General features: G+C 45.3%; 1 protein-coding gene across 1 annotated transcript in view; it reads right to left on the bottom strand.

Moving 5' to 3' along the window:
• SRRM4 (serine/arginine repetitive matrix 4) overlaps nucleotides 1-19,811 on the bottom strand; it is a 181,449-nt gene that overhangs the window by 27,242 nt on the left and 134,396 nt on the right. The window contains exons 4-8 of the mRNA XM_019038900.4: nucleotides 18,696-18,767; nucleotides 15,428-15,454; nucleotides 13,587-13,637; nucleotides 10,257-10,355; nucleotides 4,927-5,083 (exon numbers count right to left, since the gene is read on the bottom strand). Of these exons, the coding sequence (XP_018894445.2) occupies nucleotides 4,927-5,083; nucleotides 10,257-10,355; nucleotides 13,587-13,637; nucleotides 15,428-15,454; nucleotides 18,696-18,767 (406 nt within the window). The remainder of the gene's footprint in view (nucleotides 1-4,926; nucleotides 5,084-10,256; nucleotides 10,356-13,586; nucleotides 13,638-15,427; nucleotides 15,455-18,695; nucleotides 18,768-19,811) is intronic.

Raw genomic sequence — 19,811 nt, 5'->3', positions numbered from 1 at the left:
GCCTTTTACTTATTTTTTCTTGGCTGGGTTTCCTTATCATAAAGTGGACATATTCATGGAAGCTCCATTGAAAAGCTATTATAAAAATAAATGCAATGATGATGATACATGTAAAGAATTGGCCTAGCACCTGGTGCATAGTAGGTGCTCAGTAAACACCTGGTTCATGGCAGGTGCTCAACAGGCATTAGTTATTGCTGTCACCCAGGGTCTCACAGGGAGAGATCAAGAACTCCAGGGTGCCCAGATCCCTTCCAAAGTTCATGTCTTAATCATATTGCCTCTTCCAGTTTACAAATTTCATGAGATCCTCTTTTATGGACTACGAGTTCTGCTTTTATTATTATTGTTTTTGGTTTTGACATTTGTACAGGTTTTTGTTGACAAGGATTAGCAACTATTGGCCCAGGCTGGAGGCAAGAAGAGGAAACAAGAAACCTGCCATTATCTTTGGCCCAGCTCCAGTCTTGATCAGTCTCCTTCTAGATTTCCTCTCTGGTTATGATAGACTTGATAGAGAGCCCCATATCACAGGGAAAGGGCTTGGCTAATCCTTGGAGCCATGAGCCTCTCCATCATCCAATCCACCTTCCCATCATCCAGCCCACCCTCCATGCCAGCTATCAGGGTAAGCTTTCAAGGCACAAACCACAACTCATAACAGTTCCCCTTTCTCCCAATTTGGTTACATTCCTAGGTACCAACACCTCACAGGGCCTATTTTCCCATCTTCGAAATGGTGATAATAATTGCACCTACTTCAAATAACTGTTTTAGGTACCAAATGAGGCAAAAATTATGTAAAGTATGTGACAGTGCCTGACACATAGTGGTGTTTTCCCCTCCTTCTGTCCATCAACCATTGCAACCCAATGAACTCCTATGCATCCTTCAAAGCCCAGCTCAAATGATCCTTTATTGGTAAAGCCTTCTCAGACATCAAGACAACATTGTCTGGCCCTTACTCTGTGCTTCCATTACACATTGCAGTTGCTTTCATCACTGCCAGGAGTGACATTCACAATATTCAATAACTAGTTCGTTGTGGGTACTGCCACACCACAAAGGAAGCTGGCTTTGACGCTGAAGGGAAGTAAGTGTCACTTTTCTGTTTCAGGATTTTGAGAAGATCCAGAAAGTGCCAAGGGAGAGAAGGGATGGCTAGGTTGACTGGGGTTGGGTGAGGTAATGACAGGGCCTATTTACCAACTGGCATGAAAGTATTTGAATATTTTAACAACTGGAGAAAGTACTGGTGCTCCTGACTCAATCCCAGCCCTGATTACAAAATGATCACACTATATTGCAGCATTCTTCTGACTACTAGACTGTGAGCCCCTGGAGTTCAGGAAGAGGGTTTTTTTTTTTTCTTTTCTTCTTTTTTCTTTTTTACAATCTCTCTGCCTCCCCAGTGCCTTGAACAGAGATGGTGGAGTGAAGATAAGGACCATGTGTGAGGTAAACTGTCTTGGGATCTTCTATTTGGATTTGGGTGCTGACCAAGCAAGAGAGCCTCAGGTTAGCTTTAGCTCACCAACTAAGATTTCCGTTAAGAACCAACCCCAACATTTGCATATTCATATATGCAAATAAGCCCCTTGATATTATGCAACTGTCCTTGAGTTTTTAAAAAAGCTGTGCATGTGAAATATCTGTAACCAAATATGGCATAGAAAATCCTTCATGCTTGGGCTCCTCTTTACCTCCAGAGCCCATATCTTGCCGTGGAATTTTATCTCAACCCTCAACTCTAGTCTTTATTTTCCCCCTTCATTGGCTCACCCTTAGCTTTTCAGGTAATTGTTACCTTCTCTGCCCAACCCTAACCCTAATCCCAGTCCCCTCCCCTGTCTGCTAACCTTGCACCCCAACTAAGCATCTGAGCACCAATTGTTGTGCATTGCCTTTAACTGTTTTTAACTTGTCTGTCTCACTTCATTAGAAGGCACAGGCTATTTCTTTCTTAGTAATTGGATCCTGAGATAAGTCAGAGCCTGACCCTTTGTAGATGCTCCATAGGTGTTTGTAGACTTAAATGAATGATCAGACAGGTGATTCAATGAAAATGACCCTGCTGTTAGCTTTAACAGAGAGAAAAACTTGGGGCTAGGACCCTTGGAAAACCTTTGATCCAATCTGGAAACTTCTTCCATCTCTGCTTTTGTAATAGAGAAGGTGAGAAAGGGCCATGCATGAGGAGCACTCAAAGAACCAGATCTGGGGCCATGTGATTCTTCCAGGAGCCAGGCAACCTTAAGTGGGGCAGAGTAGCCATGTGGGCTGCAGCTACCATTTAGGATGGAAAGAAATTGGTCTGGGAAGCAGGGGTCTTGGCTCTAGTCCCAGCCCAGCCTATGCCTGGAACAATACTACTATTACTACTACTACTACCACTGCTATTACCACTGCTACTACTATTGTGGCTACCACTATCACCACTACTATTACCACCACTACTATCACCACTGCTATCACCACTATTCTACTGCTGTTACTATCACAAGCAGTAAGTATTATGCAGCATTTACTTCTTGCCTGTTATACTCTATAACTTTTACTTACATTGTGTCATTGAATTCTCATAACAATCTTATGAGGTAGGTCTTATTGCTATCCTTGTTTTGCAGTTTTTGAGGAAACTGAGACACAGAAACTTGCTCAAGGAGTCACAGCTGGTAAGTGCAGAGCCAGGATCTGGAATGTTGTCATCATATTATTTGTCAAGTTTTGCACCTGTATCAAGTACTGGGCTCAACAGCTGCCTTCTGAAGAAGAGACTGTTATTATCTATATTATTATTATTATTATTTCTTACAGATGAGGAAACTACAGCTCAGAAACATTTAAGTAATTACTACTATCTCAGGGACATGATGTGACCACGAATTAATAATTCCATGTTTTTAAACAACTCTGCCTTGCCATGGCCCATGTAAATCATTTCTCTTCTGTGAATCTCAGTTTCCTTTCTTAGTAATCAGAGCATTAGGCTAGCTGAGCTCTTAAGGCCTCTCTTATAGGTACAGGTGAACCCTGGTTTTTAGCTCTTCTGATAGGGCCAGGCTCATGAAGAACAGTGAGGCATTGTACCTCAAAGCCATTAAGAACCCATGTGTTTTAGGAAAGCAAACTACCAATAGCCAATCTGGTAACCTCCCCAGCTTGTGTGGGAGGACAGACCCAGCTTTTTGTAACATCTTGACAGACATATCTTGTTGGAAAACCATCCCAGACATGTAAGAATGTATAAGCCAGTTGCTTCCAATGGCACTTTTTAGCTAGGGTCAATTGGGACCTCCAGATGGACCACCACAAATACCATGACCAGAGCGATTAGGCATCCTTTACTAACTTAAAAACATTCCTCTACCTCTTAATGCTCATATTTCAAATTTATCTTTACCTTTGCCACAATCCTCCTGGGAGACAAGCGGGATAATCATGCCCATTTCTCAGGTGAGAAAGCTGAGGTTGAGAGGGGTAAAATGACAAGTCCAGCCAAAACAAGACTCAAATCTAGGCCTCTAGACTTTCTATCTTGCTGGGAAGACCCCTTTTTGGATATTTGTGAGAGAGAGAGTACGCAGGTGGGCATTTGCCATCTGCAAGGACTCAGTAACCACAGACATCTCTACCAAGAAGGAGTCTGGGGACAGTTGCAGATGGTTCCAGGTAGGCAGAGGATTTGGGTAAAATTAGACCTTGGTTATGCTGGGTGCCTTGACTGGTAAAGAAGATTCCTGGAATGCACTGCAGATAATTATTGTGTCAACCAGGCCCAACTGTTGTCATTGCTTTCCCTTTCTTGACATCCCCACAAGCGCCCCTGAACTTTTCCTTGCTTCCACCTCATCCTTCCTTAGGGAACATCTACCTGAAATTTTCAAGTTCACATGTAGCTAGAGAAGACAGTCCCTTTCACAGCTGTCTGCTGCAATTGTAGACCCTATCAATGTTACTCTCTTCCTGTTCGTCTGTCTCTTTACAGTCTACAAAAGGCCTTCACGTGCTTTATCTTATTGGATATTCCCAACAATTCCATACGGAAGTGGTATTTACTTCAAGTTTACCAATGAGAAAATGGAGATTAAGTAATTTGCCCAAAGCCACACAGCTAGGAAGTGGCCAAGCTAGGACTGAATTCAGATCCATTTCTAAGTCTCTTGCTCATGGTGTCAAACTATGTGAAGTCAAATTCCAGCTTGTCCTTGTTGACTTGGGGCAGCACTGCTTAATTCTATTCAATGCTGGGTTGCTAAATTGGATTAACTCTTGCCTTGCTCTGGGGCTTTACCCCAGCCCTTAACCTCTCTGAGCCTTGATTCTTCTTTCCTATCTGTAGAAGGGACTAGTGAGAACAGCTGTGCCCTCAACTCCCAAGACCTTGTGTGGCTACATGAGAGGATGTAGTCAAGAGCTATGACCTCCTTGGAAGAAAATTCTCATATAAATTCAAGGTCATGTTTATAGGTGAAATGAAATCCCAGCTGCCAACCAATGCTGCCAGCCAGCTGGCATAAAAGATGCAGACTTCATATAAAAGCTGGAGTGCCTCTGTTATGTCAAAGAGCCCTTCTTTTCCTTTCTCTCCCAAAAACAAACAAACAAACAAAAAATCCTCCTATGGTATCTTAAACATGTCTTCCTGCAGATATCACTCTGGAGACAAGTATTTATTTGTCAACATTCCCCTGATAAAAAGACTGGGTATTTAGTTTTTCTCCCCCGCCCCCGAAAATCCCCAAGCCAGTGTTGCCAAAGTCTGGTGAATGATCATTTGGTTCATCATTAATGAGGTCTGGAGCCAGTGGGATATTTTGTCAGAAATTGAATTAAAGTGTATCATACACTGCCCTGAACTTGTGCCTCCACATCCCCCAAGTGTTGTGGCCAAGGCTGGCAGAGGAGGCTGTGAAGAATACTTACTACACCCCTGGCTGACAGGTAGCCAAGCATCTGGAGGGGTTGACTGGGTGGGCGACTGGACTGGGCCTCAGGGCTGTCCTTGCAGAGGGTCTTGGAGCAGCGGCGGGAGTGCCTTCGGCGGGACTTCTGCCCTTCCTCAGGGGACCGGCCGCGGTGCCTGGGGATGGGGGAGAGAGACCTGAGGGTCTTTTGAAGGGGAGCATGGTAGGGAGATGGATGCAGCACCAACAGGATCTGAGGATGATAAAGTGTGTTTGGGGGTGTTTGTATATGTTCATATGTGATATTGTTCCTAGGTATTTCTGCATGTGTGTGTATGAAAGCTGGACTGTGTGTATATTCATTTATTTATTCATTCATCCATTTAACCATCCATTCATCCATTTAACCATCCATCCATCCATCCACCCATCCATCTAAGCAACCATCTATTCATCCATCTAACTAGCCATCTCTCAATCATCCATCCATCAATCCAACCAATCATGTATCCATCCATCCCTCCATCTAACCATCCATCCATCCTTTCATTTGTCTTAGAAACCATCTATCCATCCATCTAACCATCCATCCACCCATCCATCCATCCATCCATCCATCTGTCTAAGCAACCATCTATCCATCATCCACCCATCCAACCATTCATTCATCTATCCATCCATCCATCCGTTCATCCACTCATCCATCCATCCATCTAACTATTCATCTATTCATCCGTCCATCCAATCATCCAACCATCCATCCATCCATCCATCCATCCATCCATCCATCCATCCATCCGTTTATCCATCCAACTAACCAACCAACCACTCAGCCAACCATCTATCCATCCATCCATCCATCCACCCATCCATCCATCCATCCATCCATCCATCTGTCCTTCCTTCCATCTGTTCATCCATCCAACTAACCACTTAACCATGCATCCATCCATCCATCCATCCATCCATTTGTCCAACTAACCATTCATCCATTCATCCATCTAACCATTCAGCCATTCATCCATCCATCTACCTAACCAACAGTCTATTCATCCATTCATCCACCTATCCATCCATCTATTCATTCCTTTATTTATTCATTCTCTTACTTGTTCATTTGACAAATACTACTTCATGTACCTGGAACTGCTTTAGGTTCTGAGGATGCAGCTTTAAAAACAGAAAAGGTCCCCATCCAGATTCAGTTATTCAGTTTAATGTCACTTGTGTACCTCTTTGATTGTCTGTCACGTGACTATGTGTATGTCTGCGTGTGTCCATCTGTGTTTCCATGTGTTTGTCTATAAATGTAACTGTGTATAACTGTGTGTCTTTGTGTATGTGACTTTGCCATCTGTGAAATAAAGACATCCTGTTGACTGTCACCCAAAACTTTAGTGAAAAAAAATGGCTGACACAAATGACAGAGATGCCTTCTGCAAGTTTGTCACGTCTAGATCTGGCTGCTTGGTCTGCAGTAAAAACCAGAGGCATGTCTGACTTCTTAGAAAGGGCATGCTCAGACTCTGCATATCTCATTAGTTATCTGAGCCACCGAAGTAATAAAAATAGCACATTATGGATTTGCACGGTATGTATACACCTCTCTTGAAGCACTTTCACAGTTTTCCCTACAACTTGAAGACATAGACAGGGCAAGGTATTACTTTCCCATTTTACAGATGAGGGAGCCGAAGCTCAGAGATGTTTAGGGATCTTCCTGAGGTCAAACAGCCTGAAAGTGGCAGAGCAAGGGCCAGGGCAGTTTTTTGCCCCTCTAGGAACTAGCGCCTGGGATTCATGCCCTGGAGTGCCCCTGACTGCTCTGTGGCTTGAAAATCATGTTTCTACTGAATGTGTAACCTGTGTGCCAGCTCTCAGTTTGCTTCCATTTCTGCTAGGAAGCTCCTCAGCTCAGTAGGCACTGGGAGCTCAGATGCCGACACCATCAGGAGGAGATGGGACAGCAGAGGAGGCCCGGGGTAGTGTTTGTGATAACCATTTATTTAACAGGTAAGTTGCTAAAGCCTTGTACGATTCTCTGGCCCAGGCCAGTAGGGCTTAGCTGCCAAGAGATAATTCAGCCTGGGGTGTAGGTGAAGTGCTCAGGCTGAGTCACACTAACCTGGTGCCTATTCCAGCTCTGCCAGACACTTCCTAGCTATGTGACCTCGCTCAGATCCCTTTGCCCACCAAAAGGCAGTTGTCTCTGCTTTAACAGATCAGAGATGTGGTTTAGCTCATTTGGCCAACGTCCTCCAGAAAAAGGCCACCAGGAGTCCACCTGGGGTTGAACAAACATTGTTGTCACTCCTTGATACCATAGGGAAGTTTCAGGCGTCTCTGTAAGAGGGTGTTAAAAAAGAACCTATTATAGGCTTTGGGCTGGTGATAGGTGGTTTGGGGAGCATTTACAGATCTGGAGCTTTGTTCAGAATTGGATGCTGCCAGGAAGTGGGGGTAATTCTGACTGGGTGTCTTCATCAGTCTTATTTAGAAAGACGGAGGACTAGACCGAGGCTAAGGCTGACTGCCGAGGAAGCAGCAGTCACTCATATTAGGCAGGGTAGAGAGATGCTTTGTCACTTTTGTGTTTTGCGGTGTTCTCATCTGGGTTCAGACTTGATTACAGAGGGGGCTTAGTTTTGTCTTGAGCAATCAGGGCTGCAGAGTGGCCTTATTGGATGGTGATATTCTTGGAAATTATTGATGTTCAGCAGAAACACCAAGGCCTAATTGTGATAGTAGGTACCAAGGGCCTCTTCCTCAAATGCTTCCCACACATCACCTGGGGAGATTTAAAAATCTCACTGTTCTGGTCTCATCTCATCTGGATTAAATCAGAATGTTTAGAGGGTGGGATCCAGGCATTGGCATCTTTTAAAACTTCCCAAGTGACTGAAAAGGGCAGCCGAAGTAGACAAGCACCAGCATAGCACGTAGTGTCATCAGAATGATGAGAGAGAAAATGTACTGAAAATCTTAGCACAGTGTCTGACACAGAGCAGGATTTGGGTAAATATTCCTCTCCTGCCTCCTCTTTCTCCTTCTCCCCCTTCTACCTTCTCCTTCTCCCTTTTTCTTCTTTTCTTTTCTATTTTTTTTTTTGAGACAGACTTTCACTTTTGTCACCCAGGCTGGAGTGCAATGGTACAATCTTGGCTCACTGCAACCTCCGTCTCCTGGGTTCAAGTGATTCTCCTGCCTCAGCCTCCCGAGTAGCTGGGATTACAGGTTCCCACCACCACACCTGGCTAATTTTTGTATTTTTAATAGAGACGAGGTTTCACTATGTTGTCCAGGGTGATCACTAACTCCTGACCTCAGGTGATCTGCCCACCTCTGCCCCACAAAGTGCTAGGATTACAGGCGCGAGACATTGTACCTGGCTCCTCCTCCCTTTTCCTATAGATATTCTGCTTTATTTGGGAAAAGTGGGGCCAGGGCAATGAAATTTTAAAATCTACCCTTGTGATGTGAATGGAGAGTCAAGTGTGAGATGCATTTCAGAAAGAAAAAAGCAGCTCCTCACATCTGGAAGCTGGAGGTCTCAGTGTCCCCATTGAACATCAACGATTCCAAACACCAATAAAGCCCCAGTTCTTTTTTTTAAATTTATTTATTATTATTATACTTTAAGTTTTAGGGTACATGTGTACAATGTGCAGGTTAGTTACATATGTATACATGTGCCATGCTGGTGTGCTGCACCCACTAACTCATCATCTAGCATTAGGTATATCTCCCAATGCTATCCCTCCCCCCTCCCCCCACCGCACAACAGTCCCCAGAGTATGATGTTCCCCTTCCTGTGTCCATGTGTTCTCACTGTTCAGTTCCCACCTATGAGTGAGAATATGCGGTGTTTGTTTTTTTGTTCTTGCGATAGTTTACTGAGAATGATGATTTCCAATTTCATCCATGTCCCTACAAAGGACATGAACTCATCATTTTTTATGGCTGCATAGTATTCCATGGTGTATATGTGCCACATTTTCTTAATCCAGTCTATCATTGTTGGACATTTAGGTTGGTTCCAAGTCTTTGCTATTGTGAATAATGCCGCAATAAACATACGTGTGCATGTGTCTTTATAGCAGGATGATTTATAGTTAAAGCCCCAGTTCTTATTCTTGCTCTTCTCCTTCCCTTCCTCCTTCTTCTCATCAACAAGATGCCTTCTCAGGTTGGGACAACCAATGTATTAGCATAGAGAGAGTCCAGGTTAGGAGAAAACTGACTTGAAAAGGCATTAGAGTGAACTTTCTACTTTGCACTGTTTGGGTTTACATAGTTTGCTTAGCTTCTCTGTGCTTAGAGTGGTCCCTTAGTGAAGTCTAGAGCCACGTACCCTGATTTCAATCCTGACTGTCACTTAGTTGCTAAGAGACTAGTAAAGTCCTTAACCCCCCCATGCCTCAGTTTTCTCATATTTAAAATGGGGATAACAATAATGCCCACTTGTTATGGTTGTAGAGAGGATCCTGCAAGTGGATGTACAAAGAGCAGCTAGGGCTGGGGGCGGTGGCTCACACCTGTAATTCTAACACTTTGGGAGGCCGAGACGGTTGGATGACTTGAGGTCAGTAGTTTGAGACTAGCCTGGCCAACATGGTGAAACCCTGTCTCTACTACAAATACAGAAATTAGCCAGGTGTGGTGGCGGGCGCCTGTAGTCCCAGCTACTCTGGAGGCTGAGGCAGGAGAATCGCTTGAACCCAGGAGGTGGAAGTTGCAGTGAGCCAAGATCACCCCCACTGCACTCCAGACTGGGCTATAGGGTGAGACTCTGTCTCAAAAAAAAAAAAAAAAAAAGCAGCTAGTATGGTGTTGTCATTCCTATAAGTGATGGCAGCAAGACCTTTTGGTCTCCAGCCCTTTCTCTTGTTTTTGTTTTTGTTTTTGTTTTGAGATGGAGTCTTGCTCTGTCACCCAGGCTGGAGTGCAATGGCGTGATCTCGGCTCACCACAACCACCATCTCCCGGGTTCAAGCGATTCTCCTGTCTCAGCCTCCAGAGTAGCTGGAATTAAAGGTGCCCACCACTACGCCCAGCTAATTTTTTGTATTTTTAGTAGAGACAGGGTTTCACCATATTGGCCAGGCTGGTCTTGAACTCCTGATCTCATAATTTGCCCACCTTGGCCTCCCAAAGTGCTAGGATTACAGGCGTAGCCACCGCACCCAGGCTCTCCAGCCCTTTCTCTACAGGGAAGTGGTGCCAGCTGCTGAGTCTGAGGAAGGGGGCCAAACCCTGTGCTGGAAGTGTGGAGGCGAAGCTAGTGTTAACAGTGTCTTAGCCTGGGCTCGGCCGTGGCTGACAGAAGACGATCCTGGGGCAAGGGGTTACCTGCTCTCACAGCTTGAGGGGCGGGACTCCGAGCTCTGGGACCGCGAGGGGCAGCGGTGATGGCGGTGGCGGTGAGACTTTCGGGGCCGGCTTCGAGATCTTGGGGGGATGAGAAGGAACGAGTCAGAGGAGAGGAGAGAGAGAGTAAAAAAGGGAGAGTGAGAGATTTGATCTTGTGACACCCGTTTTTCCTTTGCACTCGTCACCATCCCTCCCGAAGTTCTCCATCTCCCTCAACCCCATGCCTTAGTCCATCTTCCTGCCTGGGTATTGGGTGGAGGGTTCCGTAACCAATGGTACTGAATATGGGTGAGCAGAAAGGGGTCCTCTGGAGGGAGTGTGGATGACTCAGGGCCCTCCCTGCTCCCCAGATGACACCCTAGGCAGAAAGTCACTTCCCCATGTCTCCTCTGCATCACTCAAGGCAGGCGCCTCAATGTCACAGAGCTTCAGGGGCCATTCAGGGAGCATAAATATGTGGATCAGCCAAGCACTAACACAATATCAACCGGAGGCCCGAGTTAAAACAGAAGGTGCTGCTTTGCCTCCAGAATATTTGTGTGGTGATCCTCTAATTTTTCAAGTGAGTGTGGAAATACAGATTCTTAGGTAAAATATTCTTATTTTAAACGGAAGCTCATTTTTTTTAAAGGCACCTTTTTGGGCAAATGAAACACATTTGCAGAGTAAATTAGGCCTTTGGGCTGCCAATTTACAACCTCAGACCTGGAAAATTAAGTCCAGGTTCTTAGCATGGAGTCAAAAGCCTTTCAGGATGGGCTACAAACCTCATTAAAAACAAAAATTAGAACAACACCAATTACTACCACTACCACTAACAGTGGTGTTACTGCAGGTTACTTCAGCTACTTCTAAGTAATAATAATTCAGAAATAGTAGTGGCAGCTGCAGTGGTAATTGAGGATATACAAAGGATGTCAATGGTTTGGGCCAAACGAGAAAGCCAGTGGGAGTTAGAGATGATTCTGTTGGGAGGTAACTTGGTTATCTCAACAAAGGACTCAGGGATTCTTCTAATGTAATCATCAGACCATATCCCTTCCCTGCTTAAAACTTTCCCATTGCTCTCATATCAAGTTCAAACTCTGATCCTGAACCTCAGGCAGCTTCAGGAGCTAGCCCTTGCCTAGTTCTCCGGCCTCACTGCTTGTCTTCTTCTGCCCTGGCCTGGTGGGCTAAAGCAGCTCTGAACTGTATGTATGCTGGCTCACACATTTCCCAGTTCATGATGTCTTAGGGATGATGATGATAACAATGGTGATGATGACAGGTAACCCACATCTAACACATACTTCATGCCAGGCACTGTATTCTAAGCATTTTTCTTAAAGGGATTCATCTATTCTTCATAACAACCTATGAAATAGATTCTCTTATTATTCCCATCTTACAGATGAAGAAACTGAGGCACAGAGAGTTTAAACCACCTGCTTAACTTGCAGCCTGGAATGGTTACTTCGCATCCTCACCTGTGGCTTAGCTGCTGCCTCCTGCGGGAGGCCACCAAGCCCTTTTCCCAGTGCCTGTGTTCCCACAATGCCCAGGGTTTCGTCTGCTGTTCTGTGACCAGCCCTATGTCTGGCTCCTGTGAGCTCTTCAAGGCCAGGACAGTGTCTGGCTCATCTCTGTCCTTGGGCCCAGCGCAAGGCCAGTCACATAGTAGGGCCTCATTAAGGGATGTTGAATGAAAGGAGGCTAACTCACTCCAGCAGCCACTTGCCTAGAAGCAGCCCTGACTGTGGACTTGGTAAGAATAAGCCATCGTTTATCTTGAATCCTCAAGATTCCTAGCCTTATTCTTCTTGTTTTTTTTCTCTCTTGCCTCTTGTCTTTTGGCTTGCACAAGCTTTCTGATGCCCTGCTAGCAATTTCTGGGGTTCATCCAGCTCTTGCCACCGGGGAGGGTGGCCATCTTGCTCCCCTTACGCAGGCAGTCCTTATCTCAGTGATGGTCCTTCCTAGCGCTGTTGAGGTCTGGGCCTACCCCCTGACTCTGTGGCTGCCTACCCTGGGGCCCCACTGGTCAAGTGACACCGAGATTGCTGAGAACGTGTACTCTATCTGTGCTTAGTGTGAAAGCACATTCAATACATGTGACCAATAATTGTCTCTTGACTTGAGCTGAACAAATTCGATGATAAGGAAGTTCTTCCCTTAGCTAACTCAAGGCTCTACTGCTTTCTTCTGGAGCATTCCCCAGGCCTCTGTGGTGGTGGCTGAAATGCCCTTCTTCATCCTGACCTTGGGTGAAAAGACCGTTTGGGGCAGCAAAGCTGGGCACCCTCCCTCTGCATCCCTGCCTCCTCTTTTTCCTCCCTGGCAGTCGACTACCTTTCATCTTATTGTCTTTGATCCTCTCTGTAGAAGCTTCTTGGCAGGAGATAAAATATTAGTTGATTGGAAAACACACGCACTAACATTTGCAGGATATAAAGTAGGTAGGTTGTAACCAAATTTACTTTTAATTTGGCTGGGAACTGAACTCCACAGGCAGCAGTGGCTGATTTGAATTTCTACTACCAGCTATAAACTGTGAAACAGCTGGGGCCCCAAGACTGGAGCTAGGAGCTTCACTGACATCTCCACACTGTAAATCCAACAGTCAGCACATGAATTCATACACATGCTCACACACGTGCACCCATGTGATCACACCCCCATGACCACCCATGCACAGGTAAAAACCACCATACAACCCCTGTGCACAAAATATACACAGGTACTTACACAGGGCACACACACAGTGCATAGAATTTAGTTTGCCCTATGTATACCATTCACATTCATGCTCACACAAGCACAGACACACAAATGCGTTGGTGTAGGCACAAATATAGACCACACAATGTTCCCATATTATATACATTTGTACACACAGTGTACAAAAATGTAAAAATGTACAGACATCTACAATGCATACACTAGATATACACATACTATGTATAAATATACACACAAGGTATACTCACAAGGGACACACCAGGCACACACATGCACCCTTTCATGCAACATAAACAAGCGTGCATACACATACACATCATATACACACGACCCGGTGCATTCATACATTCCTAAACCTACAACACACGCAGTTATGCCTTTCTGTCCCTCCCTCTCCCCTTCCTTCCTTCCTTCCTCCCTTCCTTCCTTCCTTCCTTCCTGCCTTCCTGCCTTCCTGCCTTCCTCTCACCCGCTCACCTTCTCCTCCCTTTCCCTGTTTATTTGGCAACTCTAAGACTCTGGCTTTTAAGAAGCCAGATGCCCCAACTCCTCAAACTGATGAGTACATTCCAGGTAGTATCTACTTACTGTTTCTTGTGCCTCTTCTCATCTCTTCTTTTGCTTTTTGGGCTAGAGGAGCTAAACAAGAAATGGTCAATTAATTGAAAGATGCAAAATTATAGTTAAAGATAAACAAGTAGTTAAAATGCTTAACACACAGTGTGAGATCCAGGCAGTTTTGGAATGGACACCGATCATTGCCTCAGACTGGAAAATTCACTGCCAACATTTTCATGCAGCAAATTCGGCTAGGGATACTGACGCACACACATATGTTGAGAATGGAGTGTGGAGGATGCCAAGTTCAGCTTTGCTAGGTTAATAATAATGGCAGCAATAAAGGTAGTAATAACAATGTCTGCCATTTTTTGAGACTTTAATTACAGGCTAGGCACTCTGATGAATACTTTCGTCAACAACTTCATTTTATTCTCTCCACAACCTATGGGTGGAGGCACAATTTAACAAGTGCTCATTCTAAGCTGAACCTCAGATGGGCAAAGAAACTTGGTTAGGATTGCACAGGTGAGCTAGGATGTGGCCGTGGATCTGAGACCATGGATCCCCAGAGCCCATGCTCTTGACTGCTGTTCAATCAATTTATAAGAGAAGCAAATGGAATATCCAGGAAGATATTTGAACTCTCATGAAGCTCGGTAGATTCTGAAATGGTCTGCCCATTCATATTCAAGTATCTGCGTTTAAATTATTTTTTGAGTCATAGGGCTGGGGTCTGAGTACAATGGATAAGAATGACTTGGGGTCTCAGTGTAATCAAATAGAGATCAGGGAGGATGAACACACTATTTGGTAGTTTAAGCTAGACTGGTTGCAGAGGGTCACCAAGAACCTATTACTGGCCTAGGACCTGGGAAGGGGCAATTTTATTTCATCTAACTATCTTACACCTTGAAGCCAGCCACAGGATCTATCTTCATGTTGAGACTCACCCTAGGCAGTGGGAGAGCCCAGGACCTTGCTGACAGATCCAAATTCAACTGGACCCAAGATCCGCCTCTGCTTCTTAGCTGCTGTGTGACATCAGGGTAGTTACCCATCCCTTTAAAACCTGGTTTCTTCAACCGTGAAATGGGGCCATTACTCAAGCTGCAGAGCTGAGTGGACAGAGGACATTGGCAACCAATATCTACTTATTAAGTGAACAAATGACACGGCTTTGCATTTTGCAGATTGCTCTAGATGTGGTTATTGTTATTTAAGAAGCCATCGTCACTCCCCTTACCCTCTGTCTACAGATTTGGGTTTGAATTTCGGCTCCGATACCTTCTGGTTCTATCTGTGGACATTCCTGTTACATTCTGTCTTAGTCTCAGTTTCCTCATCTGTAAAATGGGAACAATAAACATATCCACTGTGCAAGGTTGTGGTAGGGATTAATGAGAATTAAAAACATCTACACATGGAAGGGACTTAGCTCAGGATCCAGTTTGGAGTGGGGACCCCGTAAGTAATAACTATTTGTGTTCACCCAGTGTGTCCAGTATACGAGGACTTGGCCCTGTTCCTTGGCCAGATCTGGGAAGGTTTTGGTGGTGTGACAGGACTGTTTCCCTATGTGCCCCAGTTCAAGATTCCAACCAGTGGCAGGGGTAATGAGACATTCTGGGGTCGAGACATCGATAGGGCTGGTCCAAGATCAACCCCCTGGCCTGATGGAAGTCAAAAGCTGGCTTGGAATGCTCAGAAAAAACAGCCCAGACCTTCATTTTGGAGGAAACTGAGGCCCAGGAAGATGAAGGGGTCATGCCTAAGAGCACAGATGGAAACTGAGGGCTGACCTAGAAGCTGCCCCAAGCTGGCTGAGAAAGCAGAAAGTTGAACAGGCAGTCAGAGAACAAGAGTCTTACCTGTGCCTTCTCTTCTTGGAGAATGACCTGAAAAGAAAGAAAGAAAAAAAATGAAAAGAAGAATCAAAGAAAAAAAAGGCAGAGAAAGAGAGGGAGAGAGAGAGAGATGGAGAGAGGAAGAGAAGGAGAGAAAGGAGGAAGGAAGAAAGGGAGGGAGGGTGAAGGAAGGGAGGGAGGGGAAAACGTAAATATAGGTGAGTTTGAAAGTTTTTTTTTTCCTGGTATGAAGGTATCAGCATGTTTGTGATCATGCTACAGGGGGTCGGGACACCTAGCTAATCCTCCTCCGCTCTTAGATTTCAGAGACTATGAAAATTGTATGGGAGATACTGGTTTGATTCTGAATTTCCAGATCAAAGCCTACCGGTGCTCCAATCCTCCCCCAAAACTGTCAGTAAATCTGTCCTGGATGAGGCTGGATAAGGAGAACGTAGAGAGAGTCTTCTGCCTTTCCCCTCCTCCATTCTCCATCTCATCTTCTCTCTCCCTTGTTGTGCATTCCTCCTCCTCCTCATCCTCATCATCACCGTCATCATCCTGAGACAGCCAGCTTCCACATGTGGAACTCTTACTGTGTGCCAGGTTCTGTACTTAGCACCTGTCACGTACAATCTCATTCAATCTTCCCCAAGCCCTGTGGAGTACTATTAACAACCATTTTACAAAGACACTGACGATCAGAGAAGTTGATTAAGTTGCTCAAACAGCATCACCCATGTAGCTTCTTCTCATTCTTCAGTGCTCCAGTTGGAGGCCGTCTTCTCCTTGTAACATTTTCTGAGTCCCTCAGGCTGGTTGGATGCCTCCCGTCTACTCCCCCAAGCTCTGGGTGAGCCTCTGAGCTTATCATCATCAGGGTACAGACTTCTCCATATTAGAATGATCGATTTTCCCCACTAGAATGTGAGAATTGGAGGGCAGGGACTGGGTTTTGGTTTCTTTTCTGGGACTCAGAATCCTCATTCATGATACATAATGGGTGTTCAATAGATATATGTGAAAAATCATTTTTTAAAAATTTTAATTTTTATTCTAAGTTCTGGGGTACATACGCAGGATGTGCTTGTTTGTTACATGTAATGTGTGCCATGGTGGTTGGCTGCACCTATCAACCCATCACCTAGGTATTAAGTGCAGCATGCATTAGCTAGAAAAATGAAAACTTTTTAAAAACTCAGAAGCCTTGCTAACTGAGGAGAGACAAAAAAAAAAAAAATCTCAGTGCTTTCGCTACCTCTAGGTCCCATCTCCAAAAGCGTCAGCTATCATTCACCAAACATTTCAAGAGCTTGGAGAGGCTGGACCAGGAGTAGGATGGTGCTCGGGAGGTCAGGGTTTGGGAAGGAACAGCAACATAATTTCCACTCCTAATCATCTCACTCATATGAACCTCCTAATCTGTAAAGCTCTAAGACCTGGGCTGACCGGGCAGGAAAAGCCTGTTTCTGACTGTCTGTCAGTGTCTTTCTCATGAGAAGGAATCTGTGAGTGAGAAACCACCTGGCTTCCAGAGCCCAAATATGGGAAAGTTGTTCTCCCTTCCCCCAGCGAACCCCCAAATTGGGAGGAGCTGCTCAGCAAAGGGAGGTGATAAGGTGGCCATCTAGAATCATAAATGTGGGCCATTGCCTCTACAAAGGACTCCACTTGGGGAAAGATTTCTGACACCAAATTAACAACATTTCACTAATTAGTTTGCCCATGCCTTGTAGTAAACACAAACTCAGATAACATCAGTCAGGAAGTCTGGGCAGGTGGTTGACATAACCAGTGAGAGCAAACTGAGTTTGAGGCCACTCTAGCAACCAGCACTGAGATGTGGTCATATCCCTGGATTGCACACTGGTGCAACTTTGAACTGGACTTGAGATGCAGGGGGAAGCCCCAAACAACCTCTTACCTCTCATTCATTCTGTTGTTAATTGCACAAGTAATCTACTATTGATGTAGGAAAATTGGATGATACGGATAAGCAAAAGTAATATATAAATCACTCTTTTCCCATTATCTGCAGCTCACTACAGCAAATAACTTGTATAGGGAGCTTCAAACTTCCTGCCTTCAGGGGCCAAGCAGGCTTTGTATGTGGGTAGAGCAGGCTGGACAGGTCCTAAGGCCAACTGGAGCACAGGTACCCACTCTGTCTAAATGCATGGCAACTCCTCAGCTCCAGGCGATGGTTGCTCGTGGGAAAATAGGCCCAGAGAAGACAGACCTTCTGACTCTACAGAGGAACTAGAAAACTGTATTTCTGTATTGCAGAATCTTCCAATTATAAAATGTTGGTTTGGGCCATAAACCACAAACCTGAGCCCTCTGTTGTATATCCTTTGTTTGTTTGTTTGTTTTTTAGACAGAGTCTCACTCTGCTGCCAGGCTGGAGTGCAGTGGAGCGATCTCGGCTCACTGCAACCTCTGACTCCCCGGTTCAAGTGATTCTCCTGCCTCAGCCTCCCAAATAGCTGGGATTATAGGCACGTGCCGCCACACCAGGCTAATTTTTGTATTTTTAGTAGAGACTGGGTTTCACCATGTTGGGCAGGATGGTCTCGACCTCCTGACCTCGTGATCTGCCCGCCTTGGTCTCCCAAAGTGCCGGGACTACAGTATCCTTTTAGTCTTTTCCTTCCCCTGTAAACATACACGTGTGTGTGTGTGTGTGTGTGTGTGTGTGTGTGTGCACAGTGAACACCAGGAACATGGGCCCAGTTCGTAATGTGCTGTAACTACCGTCACTGCATCCCCATGCACCAGCATGGGAAATCTCAGCACAGCCATGTTTTTCAACATGATCTCATTCTCTAGCATGCAATGGACTGACAAGAGGGGCCTTTCCTTGGGAATTTGGAATAAGGAACAAGACAGAGAGATTCAGTGTCTCCTTGCAACTTGGCCTGCAACATGGAGAGATGGGGCAGGGTGCAGCCATGTCCCCCATGGGGACCAGGAGACAGCGGGCACTTCAGGTCCCAAGTGGGTCCTATCAGCTTTCCACTCCTTGTTCTAGCCCCTTGCTCAGGCCTGGCTGATCCCTGAGTCACTCCTGCTTCTTTATAATCAAGTCCTCCTCTGGCCTCAGTTAGCATGTGTGGACCTCTAGTCTTCGCAGCCACAGTCCCAGCTTACACAAGACACAAATACGTAAAAAGACATAGATAATTATTTTACGTAAATGACATGATATGCTTCCAGATGACCTTTTGGTGCCATCAACTGTCCTCCCCACCCCACCTGGGGAGGTCTTCTTTGCAGAGAAAAAGGACAATACCTGCGTCGCTTGTGTTTCTTGGAACTTTTCTTCTTCTTCTTCTTGACAGGTGATGGGCTATAGGATGAGGACCTGCCAGGGCCGAGAAGACACACTTCAGAAGGAGGCTCTTAAAGGCCAAGGTTGGTTTCAAAAAGAACCTTCCCCAGTCCTTATACAGGGTTTTAGCTCTCGCAGGAACACACATCAAGGATAATATCCATGCTGATACTAGCTTGCATTTGTAAGCAATTTTTAATTGCTCACAAATTTAATTTTACTTTTCATTTGATTTTAATTTTTAACAAGTTAATGTAAACCATTACCGTGTGTTTTGTAAGCATTATCTCATTCAATCCTTCCACACACTTCTTAGGTAGGTACAATTGCTACCCTCCCTTTTCAGACAAAGAAAATGAAGTTCAGAGAGGTGAAGTGACCGGCCCAAAGACACACAGCTAGGAAGTAGATGAGCTGGGATCCCATTGGTTTTTGCTCTCAGTCACCATAGCACCTCACAGCTGCCTGCCTGGTCAAGCTGGAAAGGCTTCCTTCTGTCTGCTGTTCTCCCTTCAAGCTGCAACCCTCCTCTCAAAGTCTCAGGGTTTCTCCTTTGCCCCATCCTTTGTCTCCCTGGTAAGACTGAGCCCCTGAAGGATATCTTGCCAGGCTGCGGCTGCATGGATAGTGCCATCAAAGTGTTACCTGAGCAACAGAGCTACTCTGAGTCCATGGTGATGACTCAAGACTGAGGCTCAGGTGACCTAAGTTCCAATCTTGACTCTACTACCAACTCACAGAGCCACCTTGGGCATGTCAAGGCTCATCTCTAAGTCTCTTATTTCCCCGCTGACAGAAGACCAGGGTTGAAACAGATGAGAGGTTACAAATTCAATGCTAACATGGCCGTCTCAGGTAACATGAATGGATGAAGCAGGCTGGGTGGAAGACAGTAGGGAGTAGTGGGAACTGTGGGGAACCAGAGAGGTTCTGGCTGGAGGGGGGTCTGCTTCTCAGATTAGCCGAAGATCCTGTGTAGGAATGCAGGTCTCGGCTTCTACAGCACCTGCCTTTTCTAAAGGAGCCTCCAAAACTCCACATTTTCATATGAAATCTCCCGATTTGGAAATGTTGACC

Source organism: Gorilla gorilla, chromosome 10, assembly GCF_029281585.2.
Source record: "Gorilla gorilla gorilla isolate KB3781 chromosome 10, NHGRI_mGorGor1-v2.1_pri, whole genome shotgun sequence".
Taxonomy (NCBI): Eukaryota; Metazoa; Chordata; class Mammalia; order Primates; family Hominidae; genus Gorilla; species Gorilla gorilla.
Note: the sequence above shows the minus strand (reverse complement) of the source record. Positions and strands in the feature narration are given on the sequence as shown.